At 56.4% G+C, this 26375-nt stretch overlaps 12 protein-coding genes across 12 annotated transcripts; 6 read left to right on the top strand and 6 right to left on the bottom strand.

Moving 5' to 3' along the window:
* Window positions 1–23: 23 nt before the first annotated feature.
* On the top strand, window positions 24–3220 carry FA10DRAFT_266063 (hypothetical protein). Its single transcript, XM_025521341.1, has 6 exons — window positions 24–420; window positions 486–594; window positions 669–1156; window positions 1245–1842; window positions 1949–2049; window positions 2104–3220. Exons 1-6 carry the CDS (start codon window positions 121–123, stop codon window positions 3046–3048), a joined length of 2541 nt encoding a protein of 846 aa, XP_025379470.1. The 5' UTR covers window positions 24–120; the 3' UTR covers window positions 3049–3220.
* FA10DRAFT_266062 (ribosomal protein L24) lies at window positions 3146–4028 on the bottom strand. Its single transcript, XM_025521340.1, has 3 exons — window positions 3911–4028; window positions 3430–3641; window positions 3146–3351 (listed from the first exon to the last, which is right to left on the bottom strand). The coding sequence occupies exons 1-3, from the start codon at window positions 4022–4024 to the stop codon at window positions 3285–3287; spliced, it is 393 nt and encodes a 130-aa protein (XP_025379469.1). The 5' UTR covers window positions 4025–4028; the 3' UTR covers window positions 3146–3284.
* Window positions 4029–4221: 193 nt separating this feature from the next.
* Window positions 4222–6486, top strand: FA10DRAFT_266061 (PLP-dependent transferase). Its single transcript, XM_025521339.1, has 8 exons — window positions 4222–4247; window positions 4312–4427; window positions 4506–4587; window positions 4650–5353; window positions 5429–5622; window positions 5693–5750; window positions 5810–5930; window positions 5994–6486. The coding sequence occupies exons 1-8, from the start codon at window positions 4234–4236 to the stop codon at window positions 6307–6309; spliced, it is 1605 nt and encodes a 534-aa protein (XP_025379468.1). The 5' UTR covers window positions 4222–4233; the 3' UTR covers window positions 6310–6486.
* A 571-nt stretch (window positions 6487–7057) lies between these two features.
* On the bottom strand, window positions 7058–8152 carry FA10DRAFT_300778 (S-adenosyl-L-methionine-dependent methyltransferase; the record flags this gene model as incomplete). The annotated part of the gene is made up of 3 exons (XM_025524889.1): window positions 7749–8152; window positions 7302–7691; window positions 7058–7240 (listed from the first exon to the last, which is right to left on the bottom strand). The coding sequence occupies exons 1-3, from the start codon at window positions 8127–8129 to the stop codon at window positions 7058–7060; spliced, it is 954 nt and encodes a 317-aa protein (XP_025379467.1). The 5' UTR covers window positions 8130–8152.
* A 44-nt stretch (window positions 8153–8196) lies between these two features.
* Window positions 8197–10277, bottom strand: FA10DRAFT_266060 (D-lactate dehydrogenase-like protein). The gene is made up of 2 exons (XM_025521338.1): window positions 9068–10277; window positions 8197–8965 (listed from the first exon to the last, which is right to left on the bottom strand). Exons 1-2 carry the CDS (start codon window positions 10238–10240, stop codon window positions 8429–8431), a joined length of 1710 nt encoding a protein of 569 aa, XP_025379466.1. The 5' UTR covers window positions 10241–10277; the 3' UTR covers window positions 8197–8428.
* A 267-nt stretch (window positions 10278–10544) lies between these two features.
* On the bottom strand, window positions 10545–11959 carry FA10DRAFT_266058 (TPT-domain-containing protein). The gene is made up of 4 exons (XM_025521337.1): window positions 11645–11959; window positions 11539–11549; window positions 11217–11474; window positions 10545–11136 (listed from the first exon to the last, which is right to left on the bottom strand). Exons 1-4 carry the CDS (start codon window positions 11865–11867, stop codon window positions 10573–10575), a joined length of 1056 nt encoding a protein of 351 aa, XP_025379465.1. The 5' UTR covers window positions 11868–11959; the 3' UTR covers window positions 10545–10572.
* A 930-nt stretch (window positions 11960–12889) lies between these two features.
* Window positions 12890–14865, top strand: FA10DRAFT_266057 (hypothetical protein). Its single transcript, XM_025521336.1, has 7 exons — window positions 12890–13352; window positions 13417–13472; window positions 13533–13631; window positions 13687–13873; window positions 13952–14391; window positions 14465–14553; window positions 14634–14865. The coding sequence occupies exons 1-7, from the start codon at window positions 13127–13129 to the stop codon at window positions 14707–14709; spliced, it is 1173 nt and encodes a 390-aa protein (XP_025379464.1). The 5' UTR covers window positions 12890–13126; the 3' UTR covers window positions 14710–14865.
* A 117-nt stretch (window positions 14866–14982) lies between these two features.
* FA10DRAFT_266056 (ribosomal protein L2) lies at window positions 14983–16655 on the top strand. Its single transcript, XM_025521335.1, has 2 exons — window positions 14983–16354; window positions 16419–16655. Exons 1-2 carry the CDS (start codon window positions 15017–15019, stop codon window positions 16545–16547), a joined length of 1467 nt encoding a protein of 488 aa, XP_025379463.1. The 5' UTR covers window positions 14983–15016; the 3' UTR covers window positions 16548–16655.
* FA10DRAFT_266055 (hypothetical protein) lies at window positions 16576–19689 on the bottom strand. Its single transcript, XM_025521334.1, has 2 exons — window positions 19395–19689; window positions 16576–19320 (listed from the first exon to the last, which is right to left on the bottom strand). The coding sequence occupies exons 1-2, from the start codon at window positions 19545–19547 to the stop codon at window positions 16675–16677; spliced, it is 2799 nt and encodes a 932-aa protein (XP_025379462.1). The 5' UTR covers window positions 19548–19689; the 3' UTR covers window positions 16576–16674.
* Window positions 19690–19919: 230 nt separating this feature from the next.
* On the top strand, window positions 19920–22035 carry FA10DRAFT_266052 (mitochondrial carrier). Its single transcript, XM_025521333.1, has 6 exons — window positions 19920–20445; window positions 20534–20571; window positions 20660–20774; window positions 20872–21585; window positions 21666–21847; window positions 21946–22035. Exons 1-6 carry the CDS (start codon window positions 20242–20244, stop codon window positions 21992–21994), a joined length of 1302 nt encoding a protein of 433 aa, XP_025379461.1. The 5' UTR covers window positions 19920–20241; the 3' UTR covers window positions 21995–22035.
* FA10DRAFT_266051 (hypothetical protein) lies at window positions 22021–24438 on the bottom strand. Its single transcript, XM_025521332.1, has 2 exons — window positions 23961–24438; window positions 22021–23874 (listed from the first exon to the last, which is right to left on the bottom strand). Exons 1-2 carry the CDS (start codon window positions 24356–24358, stop codon window positions 22056–22058), a joined length of 2217 nt encoding a protein of 738 aa, XP_025379460.1. The 5' UTR covers window positions 24359–24438; the 3' UTR covers window positions 22021–22055.
* A 261-nt stretch (window positions 24439–24699) lies between these two features.
* On the top strand, window positions 24700–26285 carry FA10DRAFT_285145 (hypothetical protein; the record flags this gene model as incomplete). Its single annotated transcript, XM_025523967.1, has 2 exons — window positions 24700–25377; window positions 25449–26285. 2 exons carry the CDS (start codon window positions 24700–24702, stop codon window positions 26283–26285), a joined length of 1515 nt encoding a protein of 504 aa, XP_025379459.1.
* Window positions 26286–26375: the final 90 nt, after the last annotated feature.

Genomic DNA, 26375 nt, shown 5'->3' with positions numbered 1-26375 from the left:
TCGGGGCTCACCTTCGATCACGTCGTGCATGTCGCACTTGCGAGAAAGGAAAAAGGAAAAAGAGAAATCCGTCGTCTCCAGGTCTCACCCGCCAGCAACGTCTTAAGGACACTGGTCGCCATGGACGACGATGACGACGCCTTTCTCTACGGAGACGAATCAGCGCAGGCCGAGTCGACGACTGGAGGTCTGGAGAGCAGGACACAAGACGGCCGACACGGGGCGCAGCAGCGAGGTGATGGGCAAGCAGACGAGGACGTAGACCAGGCCGCGGAAGGAGTTGCTGCCGAGGGTTACGGATCCGGTCAAAGAGAGGGGGACAAAAGGGGCAGGGCCCCAGTAGAAGAAGACGGGAATGGAGACCGGGAGGAAGATGACGAAGACGCGGAGGAAGAAGACGACGACGGGGACAGCGACTCAGTGAGTGGACGCCTGTGGAGAAGCCTTCTTCTTGTCGCGGCCAGCTGATCCGCTGCATCTCAAAGGACCTCGAGATCATCCTCGACGGCAGTGTCGCGCCTCAGCCATCCTCTGGGTATAATCAGAAACCGATCGTCCCTCAGCAACAGCAGAAACCGAGCTCCGTCCAAAAGCGTACGTTTCATCTCTCTAGGTGCTGCTCTTTTTGGCGTCCATTAATCTGATCTCCCTTCGCTGCTCATTTGCAGCCCATGCGACGTTGGCACCCGAATATATGCCCTTTGTCAGACCCGGACAAAGTACAATTGGAGGTGCTGCTGCATCTCTCTCTTCCCAGAAGCCGGCTGTCATCGACGCAGCGACGAACACAGTGGGCCCGAGACCTCTGCTGGAGACAGATTTGAGAGCAAGGGGAGGGGGCGAGGGAGGGGATCGCTTGGGTGAGGGCCCGCCTCCGACTGCACCCTCCACGGCGCCGAGACTGGACCTAGATCCAGGAGAGCAAGCGCTGCACGTGGGAGCAGAAAGCGTCGAAGGCGATGTTGGGCCGAGCATCTACCACATCGACCCCACCCAGCTCGACGAAAAACCTTGGCGAAGACCGGGCGCTGACCTTACCGACTGGTTCAACTACGGCTTTGATGAGGACAGCTGGAGACTGTATGGGGAGAAAATGATGAACCGCAATCAAGACAGAATCGCGCTTCTGGACACCAAGCGAGAGGCTATGGACAATGTGGGTCACCCATGTCCTCTGTTCTCTCTGACACAGAGATCCAGTCATACCATCCTTCTTGCTTACACACTCACTTTTCCCCTTTCAGAGCGGAGAAAGGGGTCTCCCAGGAAACGGCGAGCGCTCCAATGGGTTGAGTCATCCGTCGATGGCAAATCAGCTTGGACCGCAGCAGATGCAAGTGATGCATGCCATGATGGGCGCATCCGGACTTTCTGGCATGTCGCCCGAGATGATGATGCAATTCATGGGCATCAATCCGAACAGTATGCCGTCTCTCCCGGGATCAAACATTGGTGGTAATAACAACCACAACGGCAACAGCGGCAGCAATATTAACAACAACAATGGTCCCAGTGGAGGAGGAGGTTTCGCTCTGGGAATGCCCGGCATGTTTGGTCCTCCGCACAACGTATTCGGAGGGCCATTTGGCGGAGGCAACATGCAGAGGCCGCCTAACAACATGCCGAACAGTTCTTTCCCTCAACAGCAGCACCTCTTAGGCCAGGAGTATGGTCAAGGCCAGGGCGTGCGAGGAGGCGTAGCAAGCGCAAATGGACAAGTAAAGGGTCCTGCATCGGGCCAGTCGCCTCTGTGGCAATCTTCTGCTTCCAATAGTCCCATGCCGTCCCACGGGGGTGTCAAGAAGGAAGAAGATGGCGTCGACGATAGTGGACAGGTTCAAGGTGAGCTTCTGCCGCGACGAAGACGAGTAGCAAGAGCAGTCCGAGGAGGGGCGGGCGTGGCCACTTTTTACGGATCCTAGCTAATGGTGTTGCATTTCACCTGCAGGTCATGGTGAGGACTATTCTGGCCCCACCTACGACGATCAGAGAGAGAGAGAGAGCGGCCAGCAGCACGGATCGGATCCGAGCATGCCATTCAATGAGCAAGTCAGTCATTCCAGGGCACCAAGGGGCTTATATGCTGACAAAACACCTTGACAGGATCTCACGACGGCGTCGTATGAAATGGCTCAGATGCGATCTGGACCGAACAATTGGACTGGTAGGGGCCGAGGCACAAACATGGGCGTGACGGGGGCGCCCACTGGTCCATCGTCAGGGGCCCGGTCCATGCCTGGGTCGACTCGAGGGGGGCCGCCTCATGTCAACCTGCCAAGCAATGTACCCACCGGTCCTCGCAACCCGGCAAAGAGGTACAATGATCGAGACACTGGCGCTGGACACGCCGACAGTCTCGATTACGGAGGTGGTCATGGGGCCAGAGGAGGCGTGCCGGAGCTTGGCTACGACGACGAGGCGAGCGGCGATAGGAGGCGAAGTAGTCGCAGCCCTCCTTACTTTTCTTCATCGAGGAGGGCTAGGGACAGAGAAAGAGAGAAGGGGGATGCTGAACAGGGAGAGAGAGAGGGCCACAGAGAACGAAGGAGGACAGACGACGATGGCGACGAGTACGACGACACCAGTCGACACAGGAGACGGCGCGGAGGTGGACATCTCGACGAAGATCTCGAAGATGGAGCGTCTTTGCCCACCGTTTCGAGGAGTGGAAGAAGGAGACGAGACGAGACGAGAAGCAGAAGCGTTTCTCTCGACTACGACGACGTAGCGTCGGGCCGAAGAAGGGGCACTGCGTCGTCGAGAAGGGAAAAACGCGACCAATATGACACTATTGGTGAAGAACAGGATGGAGAAGACGATGGGGATCAAGATGACGACGACTTTGACGGGGAAAAGGAAAGTGATAATGGACGTGAACGGGTCAGGGAGCGGGAGCGTGGCAAAGACCGAAGCCAGCGGAGGGCTGAGCGACGGGCGGGCAAAGATTCAGACACTGGAGCCTCTTCATCATCCACACGACCTTACCGGAAACGTGGCGCGCCCGACGACGACGTCACTCTCCCGAGAGAATCTCGCCGACGAAAGTAGTTGGTAGTCTGTAAGACTTTTGAGGCCAGTGTTCATGCTTTCGTCCCCCGGTTAATACATGTCTCTGGCTCGGGAATATGAAATCTCTCTCATGATTCTGTCCAGACCATGGGCGTAGGTGTACATGCGTTGAAAGGGCTTTTAGTTGAGGCTTTCTCTTTTGATAGAGATTGGGGAAACTACTACGAAGCCCGAGGAGATGTGTTGTGATCGGAGAAGTGAATGTCGTCAATCGTCTACTTGCTGTCCTTCATCTCTGCGTCCTCCTCCTTCTTGCCGCTCTTGCGAGCAATGATCCGGCGACTGTTACGCCAGGGGGGGGGGAGGGTCTTGTCAGCAACGCCTCAAAAGCGATGGATCGTGTCAAAAGGGTATACATACCGGTCCTTGTCACTCTTGACTTTGGTGATGACGCAGTTGGACGGGTGGACGGGCAGCTGGACGGTGGTACCGTTGGTCTTGTCGCGCGTGACGCGGTCGACGTGGATAACCCACTTCTTGCGGTAGACCTGAACGACACGACCCTCACGGCCCTTGTTGGTGCCACGGACAATGAGAACCTCATCGTCACGGCGAACAGGGAGCGAACGGACCTGAAGAGACAAGATCAGTAAGCAATCAAGGCCCCTTTGACAGTAAGATATGTGACGATTGCCCCTCGACCATCGTCATCGCATGAGCAGCCAATGTACGACATCACCATGGCCAGCCAGCGATCAGAATCTACGAAGTGCTCCCACGAGTACTGCAAACACTCTTCCATGCGGCCCGTTGCCCCTAAATCGCACGCCTATACCCGTTTCTCGCCTTCTCTCCTCTCTATCCCCCCACAACAGACCGCCTTGAAACGTCAAGAACTCACGCCGTGCTCCTGTCGAAGCTCCTTGCTCAACGTGGAGCTCATGATCTTCCTCTTGAGGGCGCTGGGCGCCTGGAAATGGTTCCTGCGCTGAGTCCTTCGCGAAGTTGTCGCCATTTTGTCCAAGTCTTCTTGATGGTTGCGACTCAATTGGAGGTGCGAATCTGGCGGGAGGTCTCGAGCCGTCTACCTTCTGCGGCAGCAGGCTCACGTGTTCTACTGAACACTCACGTGGCTTTTTCGGCGTTAAGCTTTTTAAGCTCTATATCTCGGGCATTGTCTCCTTTCTTCCTCCACGCAACTCCAACGATTAGGTGGGAGCAACGATGGACATCGAAGGGTGGGTTCCGATCCATGAGATTGGAGAGTCAGAAAGTTGCTGATGGCTTGCTTGTGCATGTCAGGTTTCGCACGGCCGGCTACGCGGCCATCGACTCGATTTGTGATTACTACGAGTCTTTGAGAGAGCGCCCGGTCAATGCGCAGGTCCAACCGGGCTTTCTGGCCAAGTCAGTGCCAGGTGAGGGTTGCGGGGGATGAAGGGCATCTGTGCGTAGACCACACCCGGTTTATCTCACAGCGCTCTTTGGCCTCCTAGACTCTGCACCTGAAGAGGGCGAGGCGTGGGAGAAGATCGCAGACGATTACCAAAAGATCATCATGCCAGGCATCACCCATTGGTGAGCATCCACGACGGCGCTTCTTGCTTCCTTTTGGCTCATCGACGACGATACTGCGACAGGCAGCATCCTAGGTTCTTCGCCTTCTTCCCTTGCAACGTCACCTTCGAAGGAATGCTCGCGGACCTGCACACAGCGGCCATCTCTAATCCGGGCTTCAATTGGTCAGTGTCGCCTTCAGTGACGGAGCTTGAGATCATCATGTGCGATTGGGTGGCCAAAATGCTCGGCCTCTCTACCGAATTTACCTCTGCTTCGGCCTCTGGTCTTGGAGGTGGCATCATTTTGAACAGCGCCAGCGAGGTGGCCATCACAGTCGCCATCGCAGCTCGCGAGAGGGCCCTCACCCGGATCGAATCGCTCGAAGCCTGGGAGAAGGATCAAGGAGCACGAGAGCCTGTCAGTGAAGATTCGGGATCTGCACCGTTGACTGGCGAGCAAGACAAGGCGAAGACGTTGCCGCAGGGTCAAGCTTCTCAAGCGACCAGCCAATTGGCCAATTGGCGAGGAAAGACGACGAGTAGATTGGTCCTCTACGGCACCACGCAGACTCACTCGATTGCTGCTAAAGCAGCTCTGATCCTCGGCATCTCCTTTCGTGCTCTCAAGGTGTTTGCCAAAGATGAATACGCGCTGCAAGGCGAGACTCTGAAGGCGGCCATCGAGGAGGACCGTGCCGCTGGAAGGTATCCTTTCATGCTCGTGGCCACTCTGGGCACCACGAGCAGCTGCGCCATCGACAACATGACTGAAATTGCCCAAGTTGGTAAGTGTATTGGAAATATTTGACACTGTTTTCTGAAGCGAGAACATTGAAGCTAAAGACATGATCTCAACCCAGCCAAGAGTTATCCTGAGCTCTGGATCCACGTCGATTCTGCTTATGCTGGCGTTGCACTGACGCTGCCAGAGGAAAGAGCAAAGATGGACATCGCAGCCATCAATGAATGCGTCGACTCCTTCTCGACCAATCTTCACAAGTGGGGCTTGGTCCAGTTCGATTGCTCTCCGCTGCATGTCAAAGACCGAGGTGCAGTGAGTGATGATTGTGTGATCGTAAGATCTAAGTTGTCCCTTCTGATGAAGATCCTGACTTGCCTCGCAGCTGTCGCGCGCTCTTACCGTGACGCCCGAGTTTCTTAGGACCAGACACGGAGATGCAGGTGAGGGCTGCATTGTTGGCGTCTCTCTGCTCGACCAGAAAGATTGATGCCGTGCACAGGAACCGTCCTGGACCTCCGCAATATGTCGTTGTCCCTTGGCAGGCGATTTCGATCTCTCAAGGTTTGGTTTGTCCTCCGCAGCTATGGCCTGCAGGGTCTGCGTAATCATCTCCGCGGCTCGTAAGTGTCATGAGACTTGCTCGAGAATGATGACGGCCGATGACTCAACCTCTATCCCGTCAGCATCTTGCAAGCCCAATTGTTTCAGAAGCTGGTGAAGGAAGGTCAGACGCCGCTCAAGATCGTCGCCAAACCCCGATTTGCGCTCGTTGTCTTTCGTCTGGAGCCGGCGGGCGTCATTGAGAAGGACGCGCTCAACCGGGCCTTCTGGGACGCACTTGAGAAGCGTTCCAGCGAGCTCACCCTTACTCAGACCGTGTTGCCTGAGATTGGCTTCTGCATTCGATGGGTCTCGGGAAGTCTTTGGACCCGCGACTCTGACGTCGAAGCGTCCTACAAGGTCATCTGCGAATGTGCGGATGCAATTCTGTCCTCGTGAAGAAAAGGGATCCGAGGGGAAGATGGGAAGGGGAGTTGAACTATCTACAAAAACAAGTGGTCAAGATGTGCTCTTTTTAGACAGGTATAGAACATAGAAGTGCTAATGGGCAAGAACAGAAGGGATCAAGTGTCTCAAAACTCTCTTACTCCTGCATGTGAAGAGCCTCTGCTCGAGACATCGAAGTGAAGTGTATGCCAACGCGCGGAACTCAGAGTCACTAATCGTGCTTCACATCTCTGGTTGGATCGGAGTCGGTAAGTGATGCGAGTGGCAGGTTTAAACTGATTTCAGCGCCACACTAGAAAGACCAAGGTCCAGACTGCGCTCATTTGGACGCCTCTTGGTTTCACGCCGGATCATGACACATACGAGGGATGTCAAACATGCTGCAAGATCGTTGTTGACACGCTTTGACGCTGGCTTTTTTGCCCTCTGCTTCTCCCTCACCTTTTCGCTGAACAGAACTCTTGAGCCTCCCGAGGCTTCCCTTGGTTTTTCTCGAAGGATGGGCCTTAATTCAACTTCATAATGCTGCTATACTGCCATTCACAAGAGTCTGGATAAGTGCAGAGTCTTGTCGACCTGTCAAGAAATCCAAGGCGAGGGGTGTCGCTTTGAGCGGATAGGATCGATTCTGATAGGGGACGCGTTCTTGTGCAAACCAGGACGACATTTGTCCCAATAAAGTGTCGCCGATTGAAGGGACACGATCTGATACTAGCCACCGCAAGGGCTCAAGAGACCTTTACTGGTCGACAGGCTCATAGCCCCACACAAGATTTCCGCCGCAGCGAAGTTGAGGGGCTTGCGGTGGTGGCCATTTCTCGATTATTATGTTGCCAAGGTGGTACTCGAAAGCCTTGCACTCCTCCTCAGAAAATGACGCTTTGATGAACTGCATGCCTGGATTGTGGAGTAAGGATGAGAGCTGAGCGCAGCGGAAGGTAAGAATAGACGATAGTAGGTGATTTCCTCGCCAAAAAACTCACAAAGGTGGCGACCTCATTCGGCTGAATCACGCTCATGCCATTAACGACAGTGCCCTTCACTCTGGTAAAGCCGGCTTTGGCGACTTTGTCCTGGACAAAAGACAATTGACCCCAAGTGCGCATCATCGGGCTATCGCGGAAACGCTTGAAAGGAATTCCACGCCATCGCTCTTCTTCGCTTAAATTACTAGGCCGAGCTTGGACGATGAGGTGCTTTGCTTCATCAATGATGTCGTACTGATGGAAATCCTGTGGGGTGAGGAAGGCAGACAAACCACCAGGGCGCAAAACGCGGCGAATCTCGGCGAGACCTCGAGGAGGATCTGGTAGCAGCATCGGTCCGAGAAACAAAAGGATCACGTCGAATGACGAGTCAGGGAGGTCCATGTTCTAGAAGAGAGAGCAAGTCGCTTTTAGCAAAGAAGCATTGGTCCGGTCGTTACTCACGGTAGCATCAAGGACCTTGGTCTCGACCATGGAGCTCTTCCCTTTGCTGTGAACCATTTTCTGTGTGGTCTTGACCATCCCCTCTGCAAAGTCGGTGGCGAGGATCTTCATTTGCTCGTCACCGTAGCCGTCAACGAGGACGTCAACCTCAGGACCGGAGCCACAAGCCAGAACAAGGACTTGAAGAGGCTCGCGGTTGCCACTCGCCCTTCGGAGCTCATCGAAGAGTGGAAAGAGATAAGTCTTCAGAGCAGGTCGGATAATTGGCATCGTGTAGGCTACGCCAGAGGGGTCATTGTATTGATCGCCAAAGTCAGACCATAGCCGAGCTGCCGTCGAGAAGGTGCTATGGCGTGTAATGGTAGGCGTGTTGGCGGTCATTGCGGATATTCTCTCAGGTGCGCGCCTTGCTAAGCTATGGCAGTCCGCCTTTTATGTCTTGCAGCGACCAAGTTCTGTATCGATTCCTCTGCGTTGCAGAACATAAGAACAGTAGGCATTGGTCGCCAAGTGCCTGCGCGACCACTGTGGTCAGCTGACTGTCAGCTTATAGCGTCTATGCGCAACACGGTAGTCGTGTCCAAGAAAATCTTAAAAATTCAAGCACTCTATCATTGTTAAATACCCTCGACGGCGCCGGCAAAGGAGCAACAAAATGGACGAATTTGGGCCACCTAATCCTACCGGTACGACGAAGGAAGATACTTGTAAGGATTGAGCAGGTTGTCGGGGTCGAGGAGCTTCTTGAGATCCTCCATCAGGGCTACGCTCGTCTGGCTCTTGCTGTACCCGATCTTCTGGCCCTTCATCCTTCCCAGCCCATGCTCCGCCGAGATCGAACCCTTCTCCCGGCTGACCCACTCATAAATGTAGGGCTCGATCACCGACTCGATTTCAGGCGCGTACGACTCGGCGACAATGTTGATGTGAAGATTGCCATCCCCAATGTGCCCGTAACCGACGACCTCCTTAACGGGCTTGCCTTTGCCTAGCATGTCTCGTTCTTTGAAACGCCCTCGCATATCTTCGACCAACTCATTCATCTTGGGCACGGGCATTGAGAGGTCGTACTTGAAGACGCTTCCCAGCTTCCCGCATGCTTCAGGAATCGACTCCCTGAGCGCCCAAAGTGACTGAAGCTGTGTCTCATCTTGGGCAAGCACACCATCGGTGATCTGTGACGACTCCATCAGCTCTTCGAGTAGTTCAGTGAGTTTCTGGAAGAAGAGAGAGGGAGACAAGAGAGTGTATGGAGCGGAGAGGGAAAAGAAGGGAAGAGTGTGAGCGGATTACCAAAAAATGCTCGGCGGCGTACCCACCTCATCATCGTGCTCCTTTCTGCTCCCACTCGTTTCAATGAGGACGTAGAAAGGATGTCGTTCTTGAAAGGGGTCTTTGATGCTTGCTGTGGCATGGCTCTTGACCATATTGAGGCTCTGCGAATCAAAGAATTCGAAGGCTGACAAGATCTCGCCGCAATGCCTCTTGACGGTGGAAAAGACCTGCTGGACGGCCTCGAATGAGTCCACGGCAAAGACAGCTACATTTACCGCAGCTGGTCTGCGAGGCGTGACAATGGATACGGCCGTGATCAAGCCGATCGTGCCTTCGCTTCCAATAAAGAGCTGCTTAAGGTCGAAGCCAGTGTTGTCCTTGCGGAGCGTACTGAGGCCATCGAGGATGTCGCCATTCGGCAGCACCACCTCGAGGCCTAGCACATTTCCGTGAAGGCTACCATAGCGGAGAAACCTGAGTCCGCCGGCATTGGTAGCAACGTTGCCACCGATCTGGCAGCTGCCCTTTGCGCCCAAATCGAGGGGCATCATGTAGCCCTTTTCGGCAATGTGATTGTCGAGGGCCTCGAGGATGCAGCCGGCATCGGCGACAAGGGTGCCGGAAACTTCGTCAAATGACCGAATGTTGTTCAGGGAACCCAGGTTAACGATGACTTCGTCTCGCACGGGAACTCCTCCACCAACGAGGCCAGTGTTCCCGCCTTGAGGCACTATGGCGAGCTTGCGCTGGTGGCAGTATCGCATGATCTCCGAGACCTCCTTTGTCGACTTGGGCTTGAGGACGCATGCAGAGCGACCGTGGTACTTGTTCATCCAATCCTTGTTAAAAACGTCGAGCTCCGATGCATCAACGGGCTTGGGCATCCTTGACGACGTGGAAGACGTCGCGAGCGTTGTCAGTAGCGATGTTTCAGGTGTTGAGAGAATCGATGCAAAATGTTCAATGTCGTCCTGAGTTAGTTGACTGTGCGACGGGTGCTGAGCAGGAGTAGTCGTGGCGAGCGATCTCCTGCCTACCGGTGCTGTGGGTGTCATCTTTCCGTCTGATCTTCTTCTTGCTGGCTGTCTGGAGGTGGTATGAAACAGAGACGACGTCGCCACTGCAGTTGACGCCAAGCCGTGAAAATGCCCAGGAGCACGGTGGACTGGCCGCGCCATCGCAGCGGCCCGGGACAATCCAATCCGAGGTAGAGGCATCTTCGACTGGGGGAAACTGGCCACCCTTAAGTAGCGCAAAAAAAAAAGAGGGTGGAGCGAGCGAGACCTCAAACCATTTCATATATGTGTCACGAATCCCACGTGGAGTGACAAAGATCTTTTCTATTTCCAGATTGAAGCTATGAGTCGTGAAGAAAGGGCAAGAGGCATCAGAGGTGGGACTTGATTAGATGCTGGGTGATGACGGCGTGTGCCAAACAGGGGACAAGCCAGAGCGAGGACCAGCAAAGGTGCTGATCAAGCCAGATGGCTCCTGCGTTCAAGCAGTAGCACAGGTATTCGCCTCGTCGTCAGGCGGAGGCTGGGCTAGTCTATCCCTTGAGCTTGAAGAGAACCAGACCAAAGAGCGCAACCGAATAACCGCCAATCTGGAGCCAAGTGACGACGGAGTTGAAGAGAACGACGCTGCCCATGATGAGGAGGATGTCCTTGATGACGCCGCAGAGGGTCAGGACGAGTGACGAGGCGGCACCGATGAGGAAGACAGCCGTGATATTGAGGCAGAAAGCCGCGGCGGCATTGGTCAAGAGGACGAAGGGGCCAATCCGGTGGAGGTCGAGGAAAGGCTCGAAGCCTTCCCAGAAGATGAGGAGAACAAAGTTAATGGCGGCGCAAACTGGGGCGAAGTAGTGAAGCGAAACGAGGGGATCCATCTTGAGGCCTTGGAGCAGCACCTGGATCATGACGAGGCGCGATGACTCGAAGGCGATGGCCATGACTTGGTAGAGGAAGCCAGACATCACGAAGTCCACTTCACCGTACGATGCAGTGGCTACACCGAGCGAGATGGAGAAGACGATGGCCAGGAGGGTGCCCGAGGGTTGCTTGAGGCCCATGACAAAGGAGATGAGAAGGACTGCAACGGGCATGAAAGCCTGAAAGAAGGGAGAGAGAGCACAAGCCAGAGTACTAAGCATTCGTTTCCGTGCCTACTTTTGCAGCCAACTTTACTCACCTTGAGCATCTGAATGAAGCTGACTGAAAGAGTCAGGTAGGCCATGTTGGACGTAACGAGCGAGGCAGAAAAGAGGGCACCAATTGGCAAGATGTTCTTGTACCAACGCTCTGGCGTCATCTCAACATTGGCCAGTCCGTCCATGAGGTGAGTGTAACGGGCAAGCAACCTGGTACCGACGGTCGAGAAAGCCATGTGGAAGGTGGTGAGGAAGACGGGGTACTGGAAATTAAGGCCAGTCTTGTCATCAAGAACGTACTGTGGACGGAAGAAGATTTCTGTCAGCACCGTAGCAGCTTTTGGCGGTGCGAGATATCCTCACTTTGTTGTATACTGGATTTTGGTTGAAAAGACAAGAGGAGGAATAGAGTAAACTTGTGAGCGGCGGATAGCTCCTACTATGACTGACGCCACCGAGGGACACCCACCGATGACTGTTCCGCTGAGGAAGATCCAGAGTATGATAATAACGGCAGGATGAACCTTCTTGTCCTGCTGCTTAGCATTCGTGCCACCGGGAAGCGATGGGCCGTGGCTGTTCGACGAAGCCAAGTGCGAGGGGCGAGAAGGCGAGGCATGCCCAGCAATAGGGTCGTGCTTCTCGTCGATGCCATGCGACTGCATCGGCAGGGAGGTGTGGTCCTTGGACATCTTTGACGACGGCTCTCAGCGATCGGTGCTGGCTGTTGTCAGGCGAGGTGGGTAATGGCAACGGGGAGAGCGGGCCAAGTTGGTCGTGAACTGCACGAAAGTTGAACGATGACCGCGACCAGAAAATAAAAGACCGCTCGGCCCTCGTGCCTCTAATTTTTATTTTTATTTTCTCCTTTGGACAAGTTTCAAATCCTCAATTTTTCGCATTCGCGCGTGCGCGCGCTGGCTATCCGCCCTGTCAAACGTCGCCAGCTCCTGTCTTCATCGCCTCGCTTATAATATTAGGTCGAGCTTCTTGTCTCCCTTTCCCCGCCTCTCCTGCCTATCAATTTTTATTTATTGTTTTGTTTCCAAATAAAGAAAAAGAGATGGTATTGCTCTCCGGCTCTCGCGGACAATCGGCCCTGAGAGTGGACCCTGGCCTGCTGCCATTCACTGTTTACTACTACAACTGCTGCTGCAACAACTACTACTGCTGCAACTACTACTACTACGACTGCTACTACACCACTACTAAGGCGGTGGAGACGAGACAATTACAAGAAACTTATCAGGAGCACGACAGATCGGGTGAGAAGCTGCCTCCTTTGACTTATTGCGAGCTCCACGCTGCCTTCGTTCTAGACGACACGCACAGAACGTCCTGACCGACCGCCGGAACTCCTAGAGCCAGCACAAATTTAGAAGGCACCACATGCGTTGTCGGGCTGGATCGCGCTATCCCGATCCTCGGGCGTTGGCGCCAGGAAGCTCATAATATAATCACCCTTGCTCGGGCACGCGAGCTGAATGCTTTCTCCAATACAATGCATGCAGCCAGGGCAGTCGGCCACCAGCACATGCCGGCGGCACGCACAGGCACACGCGTGCTCGAAATCGAGCCTACGCAGAGCTGATTAAAAGAAAGAGCGACCTCATGTCGAATTTTGAAGCTGACATTTGAATCCTTTGCAAGGAGCTAGAAAGTTTCCTCGAGGTCACATTTCCTCGTTGGCGTCCCTGTCAATGGTTCATGTCTACATCTTGCCTCTTATCGACCCTCACAATCCCACTCTCCTTTCACGCCTCGACCCCTTCTGTCTTTCTGTCTCTCCTCTCTCTCTCTCTTTTCTCAGTGCCCGGGACTTGTTTGCCCATCGTAGCATTGACAGTGCTTCCTGGCGAAGCACATCTTTGCACCTCTTGACTTTGCTTGCGGACTGGGTCTTCATAAAGGTCCCCCTCGTACACCAACAACTATCATTTACACGGACACGATGCAGCTTCTACTTCTGTGTATGACAGCGTTGCTGCTGTTGACGAGCGCCAACGGGCTTGACGCTCGCACAAAGAACGCAGCAAAATCAAACTCGTACACACCGCCTCCGCCGCCCCAGGGTGGTCGTATCGTCAGCTTCAGGCCCAGCAAACAGACGAAAGCCAGCGTGCCAGTCTTTGCAAATAGCCTCTTCAAGACCAAGGGCACCAGCAATGCTAAACGCGGTGAGTTTTGTGTCACCCTACCTCTCGATGTGACAAGTATGTCTAACCGTGAACACAATCGAAGGTGTCATTGGTCTGACGGGCAAGGGGCGCGATGGCTCGCAGACATTTCCGGACATTGTGAGCATTGCATGTTGCTGCTATTTTCTTTGCCCGATGCTCATAGGAGATGAAACGAAGTACCAAGTGGTGGCCGACCACCACGCTCTAGCCGTTCCCAACTTCTACGAAGCACGCGACCGAGGACAGTCCACAACGGACGGTGTTCATGCTAGCTACGTGAGCGAAGATTGTTTGAGATGAGCAGGATGGCCGACTCACACCTTGTGATCAGTTGAATGCCACTCGTGACATGGTATGGCCCGAGAAAAGTGTCGGTTCTTGGGTCACAGGCGAGGACGCCGCCGAAGGAGGTCTCGGCAACGACTACGATCTCGCCGGTGCCCAGATCTCATCTTACGATGTCATCGACCAACTGGTGCGCCTCTACTCGGACAAGTCCATTTACCCCAATATGCAAGGCGAGCATAGCGAGAACTCAGACTCGTCAAAGTCTCGCTCTGCGTGACACTGACCCAACTTTCGTCACTTCTTGATAGATATTGTTGTTGCCGGTCATTCCGCGGGCGGCAAGACGACCGTAAGCTACTCTTATATTTCTGACGAAACACCCGAAGGTATCAGAGTTCGCTACGTCCACCTCAATTCTCCTTCGAGCATTTTCAGCGAGAGTCACCGGCCGCTGTCGACATCCTCGTGTTCGTCCTATCAGTCTTGGCCTTATGGACCTCAGGGCCAGCAACCTCGCTACGTTTCGAGTCGACTTCAGGCCGCCACTTTCGCGCGTTGGGTCTCGAGAGACGTCGTTCGTGTAACGGGCAACGCCGACACACAGACGCAGGGCGACGACTCTGACTGTGGCGCGACCGTTCAGGGTGGTCGCGATCGCTTATCCCGGAACTACGGGGCCTGGGTATATGAGAACATGCTCGCAGGCACAAAGACGGACTTGTCCGAATTCAAAGCTTACAAGCAGCTGGTGAGCCTAGTCTTATGTGTTCGATGTGATTTGGTCGCGGGCTCGCTTATCAAGATGATTGCTTCTTCTGCAGCAAAAGTCCGGCTTGAAGAGTCAAAATGTTGGGGTCTTCAACAAGCGCCTCGCCATCGTTGACGGCGTCGGGCATGATTCGACAAAGATGTGAGTCAGACAATACATCTCAACCGCGTTTGATGCGTTCCAGCTGATGTAATTTGCACTCGTTCTGCTCTTAACAAAAGGTTTGCTTCAAGAATCGGGAGGCAGTCAATCCTTGATGATCACATTGACCAGGGTCCGCTTCCTACCAAGCAGTGACTTAGAGCCTGGGTTTCGGCATACTATCCCTCCTTTGCGCAGCGATTTCTCGACCTTGTTCTATTCTTTCCCTCTTCTTCTTTTCGCCTTCTCTCTCTTTGCCCTTGGCATCTCTGTACCTTGCGTTTTCTATCGTGTAATGGATTGTGATCCCCCTTTCAACGGGATCGGTCGGTGCGGAGGCTGTCGCATACCGTAACCAAAAAAGGGCGGCCACGCGTGCGCAAAAGCACGTGAGGCCATTTTTGAGATTCTTCCTTCCAAGCTGCCGATGGCGACAAATGGTGAGGACCACACGACTGAGGCTATGTGGCAGGCTACGCTGAGGCACGCAGCCACATCAGGCGCTGTGCTCTCACCGAGACAGACGTTTGGGAGAGCTACAGCCGGGAGTGGCGTGCGGACACTGAGTGGGACGGCTGCAACCGCGGCGAGACTTGCATCTTCTTCGCAAGTCGTCGTGGGTGTCAACAATGGCCCCTTCCCTGTGTCCACCTCTGTTCCCTCGCCGCCTTCCTCGCCGTCGGTCTTGGGCGCATCTGAACAGGCTGCGGCACTTCTGGGGCCCATTTCTCGACGAGAACGGCGAGCAGCGCAAAAGGAACGACGAAAAGAGGCACTGAAACGCAAGGCCGGCCAATCCATCTTTGCGCGCATGGGTGTCAGTTCCGAGAAGGTCTCGCCATACGTGCGGAAGGATCGACAATTCAAGACATTTAAGCCTCTGACGCCCTCGTTGCGGTGGGTACGGACAGCATTGAATCCGCATCTGCACAAGGGCGGACCAGAGCGAGGTCTTACGGTGGCAAAGCGAGCAAAAGGAGGAAGGAACCACCACGGTCGTCTGACAGTGCGGGGCGTGGGCGGAGGACATCGAAGGAGAATCAGGATGGTCGATTTCGAGAGATCAAAGCCAGGCGAACAGAAGGTTCTGCGGATTGAATACGATCCAGGCAGATCCGCACACATTGCCCTCATAGAGCACCAGTCGACCAAGGTAAAGAGCTACATCCTTGCGCCTGAAGGTCTCCGGGAGGGCGATGTAGTGCAGAGCTACCGACACTATGCATTGGGGCAGTCGGACGCCGTCGGTTCGGGGGACCTCGCAGACAGTGGCAACAGTGCAAACTCTTCGTTGAACTTGGGCATCTTCCGAACAAAGGCTATCAAGCCGGGAAACGTTCTTCCGCTCAAGATGATCCCCATCGGCACGACGATTCACGCCATCTCCCTCATGCCAGAAGGGCCTGCCAAGCTGGTTCGTTCGGCTGGCGCCTACGGTCAGCTGGTCGCATTTGTCAACCGATCCAAGGCAAAGCCGACGGCTGCTTCGGCCGATGATGATGCCAACCCTTCTCCCGAAGCACTGATGTTGGAAGAACGGGCGGAAGCCGAGGCTGCGGCCTCGTCATCGGCCCCAAAGACACATGCACAGGTCAAGCTGCAATCGGGCGAAGTGCGCCTCGTCCTCGCTGGATGCTGCGCGACCATTGGCAGGGTGAGCAACGCTGACCACGAACATGAGCGGCTGGGCAAGGCCGGAAGAAGTCGATGGCTGGGCAGGAGGCCCAAGGTGCGAGGTGTGGCCATGAATGCCGTCGATCACCCTCACGGTGGTGGTCGAGGAAAATCCAAGTCAAACATGGTGAGAATGTCCCCTCTTGTTTCGGTGAAGAGCCGTTTTCTGACAAGCGTCACCCCACGTACAGCACCCGCGGTCGATCTACGGCCAAAAGACAAAGGGACCCAGGACAAGAAAGCCCGGTACAAAGAATGGCAACCAGATGGTCGTTCGCGAACGTCCCCGCCGCAACGGGAAGCGAGCGGGCAAGCCTTGAACACATCCCTCATCACTCTCCAGAGGGTACGATGTAGTCGCTCATAGCAATGATGATGGATAGAGATGTCTTGATGCGACACTAGAATAACAGGGGGCAAAGTTTAAGAGAGAAAAGTAGCCTTTCCTTATGGCTTGAAAGGGGCCCTGTGTTGCAGACGTCTTCTGCTTGACGTCACTGAGCCTATTCTGTGCGCCGCTTGGATGGCTACTGAACTGCTGCTGTTGCTGCTGCTGTCTTCTCGATTGTTGCGAGTAGATGGCGCGGCGTCTGCCTTTTTGGCGAGAAGAGCCCTTGACCGGATCTCGCTTCTGCGTGCGGCCCGGATCACCTTGTCGGTTCTCGACAGCTTGGCCGTGGACGCCAAGGAGCTCGTCGCGACAGAGCTCATGGATCGAATCTTGCCCACTGGTTTCCCCGTCGTCTTGGAAGCAGTGGAAGCAGGTGCCGGAGAGGCGCGGTAACTGTCGCTCATGTTGCAAGACGGTAGGACGCCTTCGGCTTCTTTCTTGAACTGCATCGTCGCTCGGTCCGGGTGTGCGGATACGGCCAAGCCATTCTTCAGGGGCGAAGGTGTCAAGTCTGTGCTTTTTGGAAAAGCGACTGCACGAGTCAAAGGGACGGGAGATTGGCGGCTGGCAGCATCGTTGACCCTCGATCGGACCGGGCTTGGTACCATGGTCCACCCGTTCTTGGTGGGTGGCGACTGAACGCTGGCTAGTGACTGAGAAGGTGAAGAGGGCATCTCGGACATGGAATGCTCTCTTTCAGAGCGACCCTTGAGAAGGAACGCTGTCTTTCTTATCGCCAGTGACGGCAAGGATGGCAAAGAGGTCTTCTCCCTGATTGATGTGCCTGTGGCAGGAGCAGCCGACACCTTTGCCGACGTCGTCGATGTGATGCCCAACACGGGCTTCCTGGCATTCTTGATCGCTGTAGTGGCCGCCGAAGCACCAATGATGGCAGTGGGATGGGCGACGCTCCTTCCTACATCGCGAGCCAGGCCCTTGGCAGCGCCCACGACGCGGTTGCCTACCTGCGAAGCGATGCTGAACGGTTTTCTCTTCTGTTGCGAAGAGGAAGCGCCTGGACCTTGGCTCTTTCGCTTCTGCCTGGCCAGCTCGAGCCTCCGCCGATTGATCTCTCTTTCCTCTTCCGTCCTTGCTGAACGTCCCGTACCGCTGTCTTGCGCCATGCGAACGCGCTTGGGCGAAGGCGACTGGGCCTCGGCGGCTGACGAGTTCGCCGAAGCAACGCGCCTCTTTGCGGCGTAGTGATTGGCGATGCTGTCCATGTTACCGAAGGAGCGCTCGTGCTGTTCGGTGAAACGATCGCCTTTGCCCGAAGCCAGCTTGCGAATGGGATCAATCCCAGACGATGTCGAGGAGCCTGGCACGGCAATAGACCAGATCCCTTGGGATGGCAGCTGGGGAGCGATTGACCGGCCTGCCTTTGCCAGCCGAGCATTCATTTCGGCCAGGACTTTGGCAGCAGCGTCAGAAAAAGAAGAGGAGGAAACGCCCTTGGGGTTCCTGGAGGGGGGCCCACTTCTTCCGTCATCTTCGTCGTCGTCGTCGTCGTTGCAATTGCGAGCTTCTGTAAGGATGGGGTAAATGCGCGGCACGGTGGGCGTCGTCGTGGTGATATCATCCGTGCTCCTCGGGGCGCCTCGCGACGGTCGAGGCTTGGTGATGCGTTGGGGCAACTGCATGTCTCCTTTGGGTGGACTGTCTGTGTCGAAGTCCACGGTCTGGCCAATGAGGCGGATGGACTGCTTAAAGGGACTGTCTCCGAGGTCTTCCAGTGCCACATTGTTCCATGGCTGCCTCTCTCCCTCTCTTGGTCGCTCCTGCTCCTTTTCCTGCGTTTGCTGCTCATCGTCGTCTTGGACGCTTCTCTTGCCCAAGTGCGTCGCCTGGTCGTGCTTAGGCGAGGCCGTTCTACCGAACAGCCCCCGCATGCTTCCCGTCAGCGACCGAAGAGGACTCTCTGTGTGATGCAGCGAGGGCCGCTTTGCCTTTGGCGTGGCTCGTTCTTGGATCATGTTGGCCAGCGATCCTAACTCACTCAGGGAAGTCGCTTCATCGTGGCACGGACTTCTCCTCGCGCTCTCTCCCGAGACCAATGCGCTGTTGACGGAGCTCTGGGTGATAACGGTGGCCGCAATATCCTCCTTGTCCTCCTTGTCCTCCTTGTCCTCCTTGTCCTCCTTGTCCTCCTTGTCCTCCTTGTCCTCCTTGTCCTCCTTGTCCTCCTTGTCCTTCTTCCCTTCCATCTTCGCGTTGATGCTGGCGTGTCCTTTGGAGAGCTCCACATCGACGGCTTGGCTCTTTGCATTGCTGTCAGCGACGGCCAGGCTCTCTCTTGTAATTGAAGGTCCTTCTTTTGGGGTCCATGCCTCCTCGTTTTCGTCATTGGCTGGCACTTCACCCCCGGCCGGCTTCACAGTCCCGCTCGTCGATCTCATGGTGCGTCGCGTGGCCATAGCTGACCTAGCAGTGTCCGCCTCTTCTTTCGCTTCTGCTCCTCGCCTCGGGCTCGCACCCTGGCTGTCTGATCGAACGGCAGATCGAGAGGATGCGGCAGTCGCTCGTCGATTGCGCCCACCTCTGACCACTGCCTTCGTCGTTGTCATTGTCGTTGTCGCTGTCGCTATCGTCGTCGTCGTCATCGATGCCGACGGTCGCAGCACGACAAGCTTGCCCTGTGTCGGCCCGTCCTCGCTGACTTTATTGGCGGCAAAGTCTTGCAGCCTGGCAACCATATCGACGTTCTGCGAGGAGGGCAGGTGGAGTAACAGGGTCAGCTGAACGAAGGAGGGATCCAAGGGTGGTCACACGCATTCACCTTTCCGTTTGCCTTGAGTCCCAGCCTCCCACAGAGGCTCACGAGCTGCTGCCGCTTGAGGCAGTGGAGTGCATCGGGGTGCAGCAGGATCTCGTCGTCCTGGCCACTACTGCTGCTGGTGCTGCTACTGCTATTGTTGGAAGTATTCTTCATGGTAAAATATTGGCGGTCCTCGCAGATGTCGGATCCACAGGCTTGTGCCCCTCTCAATGTGCTAGGTCGTTGTCGTCGTCTTTCCCGTCTTGCTGTCTCCTTTTGTTTGTCCTGTCTGGAAGAGCTAGCGCTGCAGTGTTGTAGAACGTCGTTGAGCGAGCCAACACTACTACTACTTTTTTTTTCCTGCAGGTCCGCGCGCACAGACGTCTAACTTGATCAACCGCGTCTCAACACGTGGATTCGAAAAGAGCAGCAGTAGGGCCACGGCTGCACAATCAGATTGGCATAGGAGGAGGGTACAAGCGCCGGGGAAGCCCTGCCAAGCTCAATGTCCATCGCATGGCTGGCAGGCAGGTTATCCTTCCAAGACTTAATCCTGCTGCGTCGCCGGATGGTGTGGTGATGCGAGGAATCCAAGCTGCACGGCACGGCCGTGGCTTTCCTCCACTGCCTTGTTTTAGAGCCCGTTCACTACTACAAGTGGTATAAGTAAAGTAGCACGGCTAGCCAGTTGGAGTTGAAAAGAGAAGAAAGTTTTGGCTGTAAATTGCCCGGCGGATAGAAGAAAGGGTAGGGGGCGATTGCTCGCTCACACGGAAACCACCATCGTGCCCTTCCTTCCGCGTGCACGCACTCGTGTGCATCCGGATCCAAGAGACGGGCGTGGCGCCAGCGTTTGAGAGAGGCGCGGATGTCGTACGAGGTTGCAGGCTGGCTCCGCCCGCCTCCCGAGGCGACGAGAGCGACAAGACAGCGGCATCGGCATGTCGCCGCGGGGGTTCCTTCAAGGCCGGCCCTCTTGGCACTCTCGCCCTTGGAGGGCGCAGGCGAGAGCGAGAGAGGGCCGCCTCCTTTCCAGCTCAGCAGGGCCTCCAAGGACATTGCCTTTGGTTCTGTGAGTCGTTGAAGCGCGACGCATGACCGAAGCGGGCGAGAAAGAGCAAAGGCTGATTGATGGCGTGAACCCTTGCTCTTGGGTCCAGATTGCTGGAATGGTGTCCAAAGTGTTTGAGCATCCCTTGTGAGTCTGTCGCCACCCCTAGACCCCTGCATGCCACTCGACGATAGCGTCCAAGGGCTGACTCGCGCTACTCAATGTCCAATGACAGCGACCTGGTCAAAGTGCGCTTGCAGACGCAATCCGCAGAGGAGCCCATGTATCGGGGGGCTTTCGACTGCTTCCGGCAGACGTATCTCAAGGAAGGCGCAAGGGGCCTCTTTCGGGTAAGTTGCTTCTACCATCCACTTTTCCTCACATGCCTCCCTCCTGTATGCACCCATCGCGCATCTCACGCCCCATGACGCGCCACCCCCGCCACAGGGCCTCTCGATGCCAATCTTTGGTGCAACATTGGAGAATGCGACGCTCTTCTTCACCTACAACTTTGTCCAGGGCCAGCTCCGCCATGCGTCGGGCATGAGCGTGCCGCGGTCGTCCGACGACCAACAGGCCAGCGGCGGCGGCGGCGGCGGCGGCGGCGCTTCGACGTCGTCACTGGACGCCGACGCTGAAAACCCACTGCCGATGAGCTACCTCGCCGTTGCTGCTGCCGCGGCTGGATCGGCGACGAGCCTCGTCTTGACTCCCGTCGAGCTCATCAAGTGCAAGATGCAGGTCCAGATGGTCGCGAGGGAGCTCGAGGTGGTGGCTGCTGCCTCTGCTGCTGCTGCGTCATCAAGCACGGCTTCTTCGTCTCTGGCTTCGCCCAGTGCTACAGTATCAGCAACGGCACCCGGCCAAGCATTGAGTTCTGCCTCTTTTCGAGGCCTAGATGGTCCCGTGAGCCTGTTCATGCGTACGATCCGCGCCGACGGACTCAGGGGTCTCTGGCTTGGCCAGACAGGCACGCTGCTCCGCGAGACGGGCGGCGGCATCGCCTGGTTCCTCGGTTTTGAATGGGCGTGCCGGACGCTCATCACAAGGAAGAGGAAGCTGTGGGGGCGCAACGGTGTCACAAAAAAGGACCTCACCAGCTTGGAGCTCATCGGGGCGGGCGCATTGGCCGGCATCAGCTACAACGTCGTCTTGTTCCCGGTGAGTGCCTGCCACTACCCCTCGTCTTCTTTTGTCTCTGACTTTTCCTCACTCTTGTCTTGCCTCACTTTTCCCTCCAGGCCGACTCGGTCAAGTCGACTATGCAGACCGAGCAGGAGCTTCGTGGTCACCAGCCCGGCTTTAAACGATCCGGCTTCTTCCAGACGTTCCGCCACATCTATGCGACACGGGGTCTCCGAGGTCTCTATGCTGGATGCGCAGTGACCTGTATGCGCAGCGCGCCCAGCAGCGCTCTGATTTTGTGAGTCCTCCTCCTTCTTCCCCCCTCCTTGCTACCGTCGGCCTTCCAACTGGGCCAAGACAAGCTTTGGGCAGCGGCAGCTGACCGTGTCCAAACAGCCTCATGTACAACAAACTCGAAGCACTGGCCGACAAGCATGGGATATGATATAGAAGTCGCTCCATGGCACTGCACAGCAATTTACATTCATATTTGCAAATATACATTATTACAAGGGAGTACTGTAGAGATTCGATGATCGCAAGGCGAGGTAAGTGGTTGCGACGAGGGGCGTCAAGAGGCAGAGAGCAAGCACGGCGCCTGCCTCTTTCATCAGTGCAAAGTAGTCGTCTCGCATCCGTTGGCCCTCGGCAATGTCCAAGTGGACGTGGCTGGCGTCTTCCCACGAGATCTTTTGCTCGCCCCGGAGCTCGTATGTGGTTCTCTTTCCCCCCTTTCCCGGCACCATGCCTGCCATGGTGAAATCCGTCAGACGCCTCAGGACCTCCTTGGCATTGTGCCTTAGAGCCGAGCCCCACGCCCTGCGGGGATAGTACCTGGCAAAGAGCGGGGGCTGGGCCAGGACAAAGAGCTGGAGACGCATGGCCCAGTACTGCCTCGTCGTCATGCCGGGCAGCTCCACGGCGCTGGCGAGGGCATCGCCGAGAAGATGGCGAGCGATGGCGCAGTGCGACCCAAACGACATGCCCCGCGGTGGACGTTCGGCAATCGAGTAGAGGAGGGGCAGCGCAGGGCCACGCATTCCCCCCTTTAGGTATCGCCCCACGTCTTGCCGCCGACGCACGCTGGGCGGGAGGGGGGCAGGCGCCGGCATCCTCTTGCGCGCAGTGACGGGCAAGAAGTGGTGCGAGGCGACCGAGGCAAAGAAACGCTCTGCCGAATCAACATCGCGGAAGCATCGACGCAGCAGCCGCGGCTCGATGCCCATGTAGTAGCCGACGTGGCGCCAGAGGGCGACGTAGTCTTGGCGCTCCTGCTGCGTTGGATTGAGACCCATGCGCTGCAGCGACCAGAGCGGGGCGGTGGAGAAGGAGCACAGGGTAGCGAGGAGATCCTCCTGGTTGATGGGCACGCCCGCTGTCGAGACATCGTACGACGAGGCGAGATTGCCCTTGGTCAGCCTCCTGCGGACCATGGCATGGATGAAGCGCACGCGAGTGGCCGAGAGCCAGCCTGCGCCACTCCGGGAGAGCACGTCGACGGCGTCGGTCTGCTGCTGCCGCCTCGTCGTCGAGGGCGTCGAAAGCGAGTCGTCGCTGTCCATGACATCGAGGACGAACTGCGACGTTTCGAGGAGCCGCTTGAACGTTCGTTCAGCCGCCGCTTCCGAGGGCACCTGCCCCTCTTCGCCGCTCTTTGACGAGGGCTGAAAGTACATGGGGTGCCGCCGACGCTCCTCTTCCTCGTTGGCCACGGCTTGGGCCACCGTCTCGATGCCGAAGCCTAGCCGTTCGTCTGCATTCTTCGGCTTGCTTGCCCGCCTTTCCTTGCTGGGCGGTACCAGATAGCCCGTGGCACGCAGCACCGTCATGATCCTTGGACTGGCAAACCCACCGGCGAGGCCGGCATGGAGCATTGCGATGAGGAGCGGGGGACCGTACCGGTAAAACATCTCCTTGCCACGCTTCAGCACCCTCGCCTCCTCCTCCAGCTCAGCCGGCGTCGGAACATGATCCTCCTCGTCCTCCTCTTCTGCATCGTCAAAGTCGATGCTGTTGATGGCCGCATGCACCTCCTCGAAGCCACCCTTGGCAATTTTGAGGCCATTCTCTCTGTACCACTCGACACTCACGGCGCCGCAGCCCCTCGGCGGTCTCCGGTCGATGGACTTCCAGAAGCGCCTCAGCGTCTCGTCGTCTTCCTCTTCCTTCTCCTGCTCTCCATCGGTATTGCTGTTCTCCTCCTTCCCTGACTTGGTCAACGACTCCACCACGGCCTGGAGGGGATCGCGCCGATCAGGCGACGGTGCACGACGAGCGAGGGCGTCAAGGACCTCATCGGCTGGCTTGTCGGATCGATCCCTCCACCTTGATGACCATGATGACAAAGATGTTGATGATGAAGATCAGCGACCGCGACTGCCATTGTGTGCCACAGCACAGAAAGGGCTCACCTCTCGAGTACCGTCAGGTCGATGCAGTCCTCGTCCCACACGACGACCCTGTCCCAGATGCGGACAATGTCTCCCTTGGCAGGCCGGTCGCCCTTGACCCAATCGTACTCGTCGTCGTCGCGAATCTGAGCTGCGAGCTTGCTCGGCGTGACGCCCCTCTCCCTGGCCAGCTGCGTCCACGCCCACCTTGCCCGAAGGCGGGACAGAGGAGAAAGGACCGAAGAGCGGGGGTGAGGACAGTCTCGACCCTTGGACGAAGGAAGCAGCAGAACCACGACGTCTGGCTCGCCGGGTACCATGTTCAAGTGGCACGCCTGATACAGACCCCACGCAATGAGACCGACCGCCGACGAGCCTGCGAGCAGCCACAGCATCGGGGCGGGAGATGTCAGCGTCATTGTCATCGTTGGTGGCGATGACAATGCTCTACCCCACCCTGGGTCCGGCCTTTTTTATATTGTAAGGTAAGCGAGACCGGCAAACGGCGGCAAGCTCCCCCTGGGTCCCTAACCCATAGTGTGTGTCCCTAGCGGGTGGAACAAAAATAAATACCCGAGTCCCGACCAGGCCAGTGAAGCTTCGAAGAGGACATGAAGAGAGCGAGCCCGAATCCCGACAAGAAGCAGCTGCCTGCTTCTTCGTTCGACCTCTGGTCCGTGCCCAGCGTCCGTCAGCGTCAACTCTTCCTTCGTTGAGGCAAACTCTTGCCGGTCTAACTTGCCGCGGGTCGACAAAGACGATGCCGCCGATTCCGTTCCAACCGTCGCACAAGTCGCCCTTCAAGAGCACCCTGTCCACGTCCCAGCAGGGACGCAGACGCTCCGACCAGACCCAGGCCCTGACGGGCCCGGCAACTAGCCAGGGCCACGAGGGACCACCGAGCAGCATCGACCCTGCACTGCTGAATCCTGATGACTGGACGCTTCTCGCAGAGGGCGCAAAGAATCTCTTGCTGCGGTACAAGGGCCCAAGTCGATTCCCGTTTGTACACAGCTCTTCCACGGGGACAGGCGACGAAGCGAGAGTTGCGCTGAGAATTCCTAAGCGAGACAGAGGGTCGTCGTCATCATCATCTTCGTCATCAACAGCAGCTAAGAAGACGGATAGCGAAGAAGATGATGGCAGCCTAGACGCACTACAATGGAGGCGCACAGTCATTGAACCGCTTCTGGCTCCCCTGTCGATGTCATCCCTTCTTCCACCGCTCTTTCCCGTCGTCGTTGCGGGCGACGAGCAGCGGGCCAAACTCCGAGCCTTTCTCGACGTCATGGCGTCGAGAATCGAGGTGCTGCGAAAGATGGAGAGGCGCAAAGCCTCGGGCATTGATACCGGGGACCAAGCTCTCGACTGTATCTGGGCGACGCAGGACCTGAGCGCAGGGAACCACCGTGGAGACGTCTATGCATTTGAGATTAAGGTGCGGTGCCTACTTACCAAGCGTCCCAGGATTTCTCATTTAGCTGACCGAGACTTTTTCATTCGCTACAGCCCAAGTGCGGCTTCAGACCCCAAGGCAAAAATCTTTCGGACGAGAGCCGAGCACCCAAGACGCAGCATTCTCGCTACAAGATGCACCGGATCCTCAAGCAGGCAAAGGGAGGGGACAAGAAGCCCTTTTCGAGGCAAGAGTGGGAGGGTCTCTTTGATCCTTTGGACCTGTTTAGTGGCCAATCTGCGCGGGTGGATCGCGCCATCGAGTCGCTGTGGTCGGACTGGAAGCAGCCCTCGAGAACGGAGGAGAGGACTAACCTGTGCGTCTTTCGAAACGGCGTGGCACTGCAGCCGGAGCAATTACAGCAGCAGCAGCAGCAGCAGCACAACGTCCTCTTCTCTCACTTTCGGCAGATTGTTAAGAGCGCGGCTGTCGAGCGCGTTCTCAAGCACCTTGTCGAGCTCCAGCACGTATTTGATCAGAGCGACATTGAGGGAGTCGCGAAAAGGTGGCAAGAGGAGATCGGGACGCCGTTTGGCGTGGGAACCGAGCACGGCCCCGCAGCTGAGGTGATGAGGGCCGCCTCGCTGGCGGAATATGCCGAGGCTGTCCAGCGTGGACTCCACCGTCTGTCCACGCCAGGAGGGCAACCAGCGTCAGGATCCTCGTCGACGACAGCGACGAGTCTCAGGCAAGACATTGTGGACCTGCTCCTGTCGGCCATGTGGAAGGACTGCAGCCTGTTCTTGCGCTCGGACGAGGGGTCAGGCGAGTTAAAGGTACATCTGGTCGATTTAGACCCGAAAAGCATCGAGAAGCTCCGACACTGGAAGCAGCTCGATGAGGATGTCGTTGCTGCCTACAAAGCTTGGTCAGAATCACTTGCTGCGTGAGTGGCAAAAAGCATGATAACACAGCAGCAGGGTGTATGTACTGTAGATATGATGAAATGGAGCAACATTCTTGGATACAGCACAGAGAGT

The sequence above is a fragment of the Acaromyces ingoldii genome, assembly GCF_003144295.1.
Source record: "Acaromyces ingoldii strain MCA 4198 unplaced genomic scaffold FA10scaffold_2, whole genome shotgun sequence".
Classification (NCBI taxonomy): Eukaryota; Fungi; Basidiomycota; class Exobasidiomycetes; order Exobasidiales; family Cryptobasidiaceae; genus Acaromyces; species Acaromyces ingoldii.
This window is presented reverse-complemented; position numbering and strand designations above follow the sequence as displayed.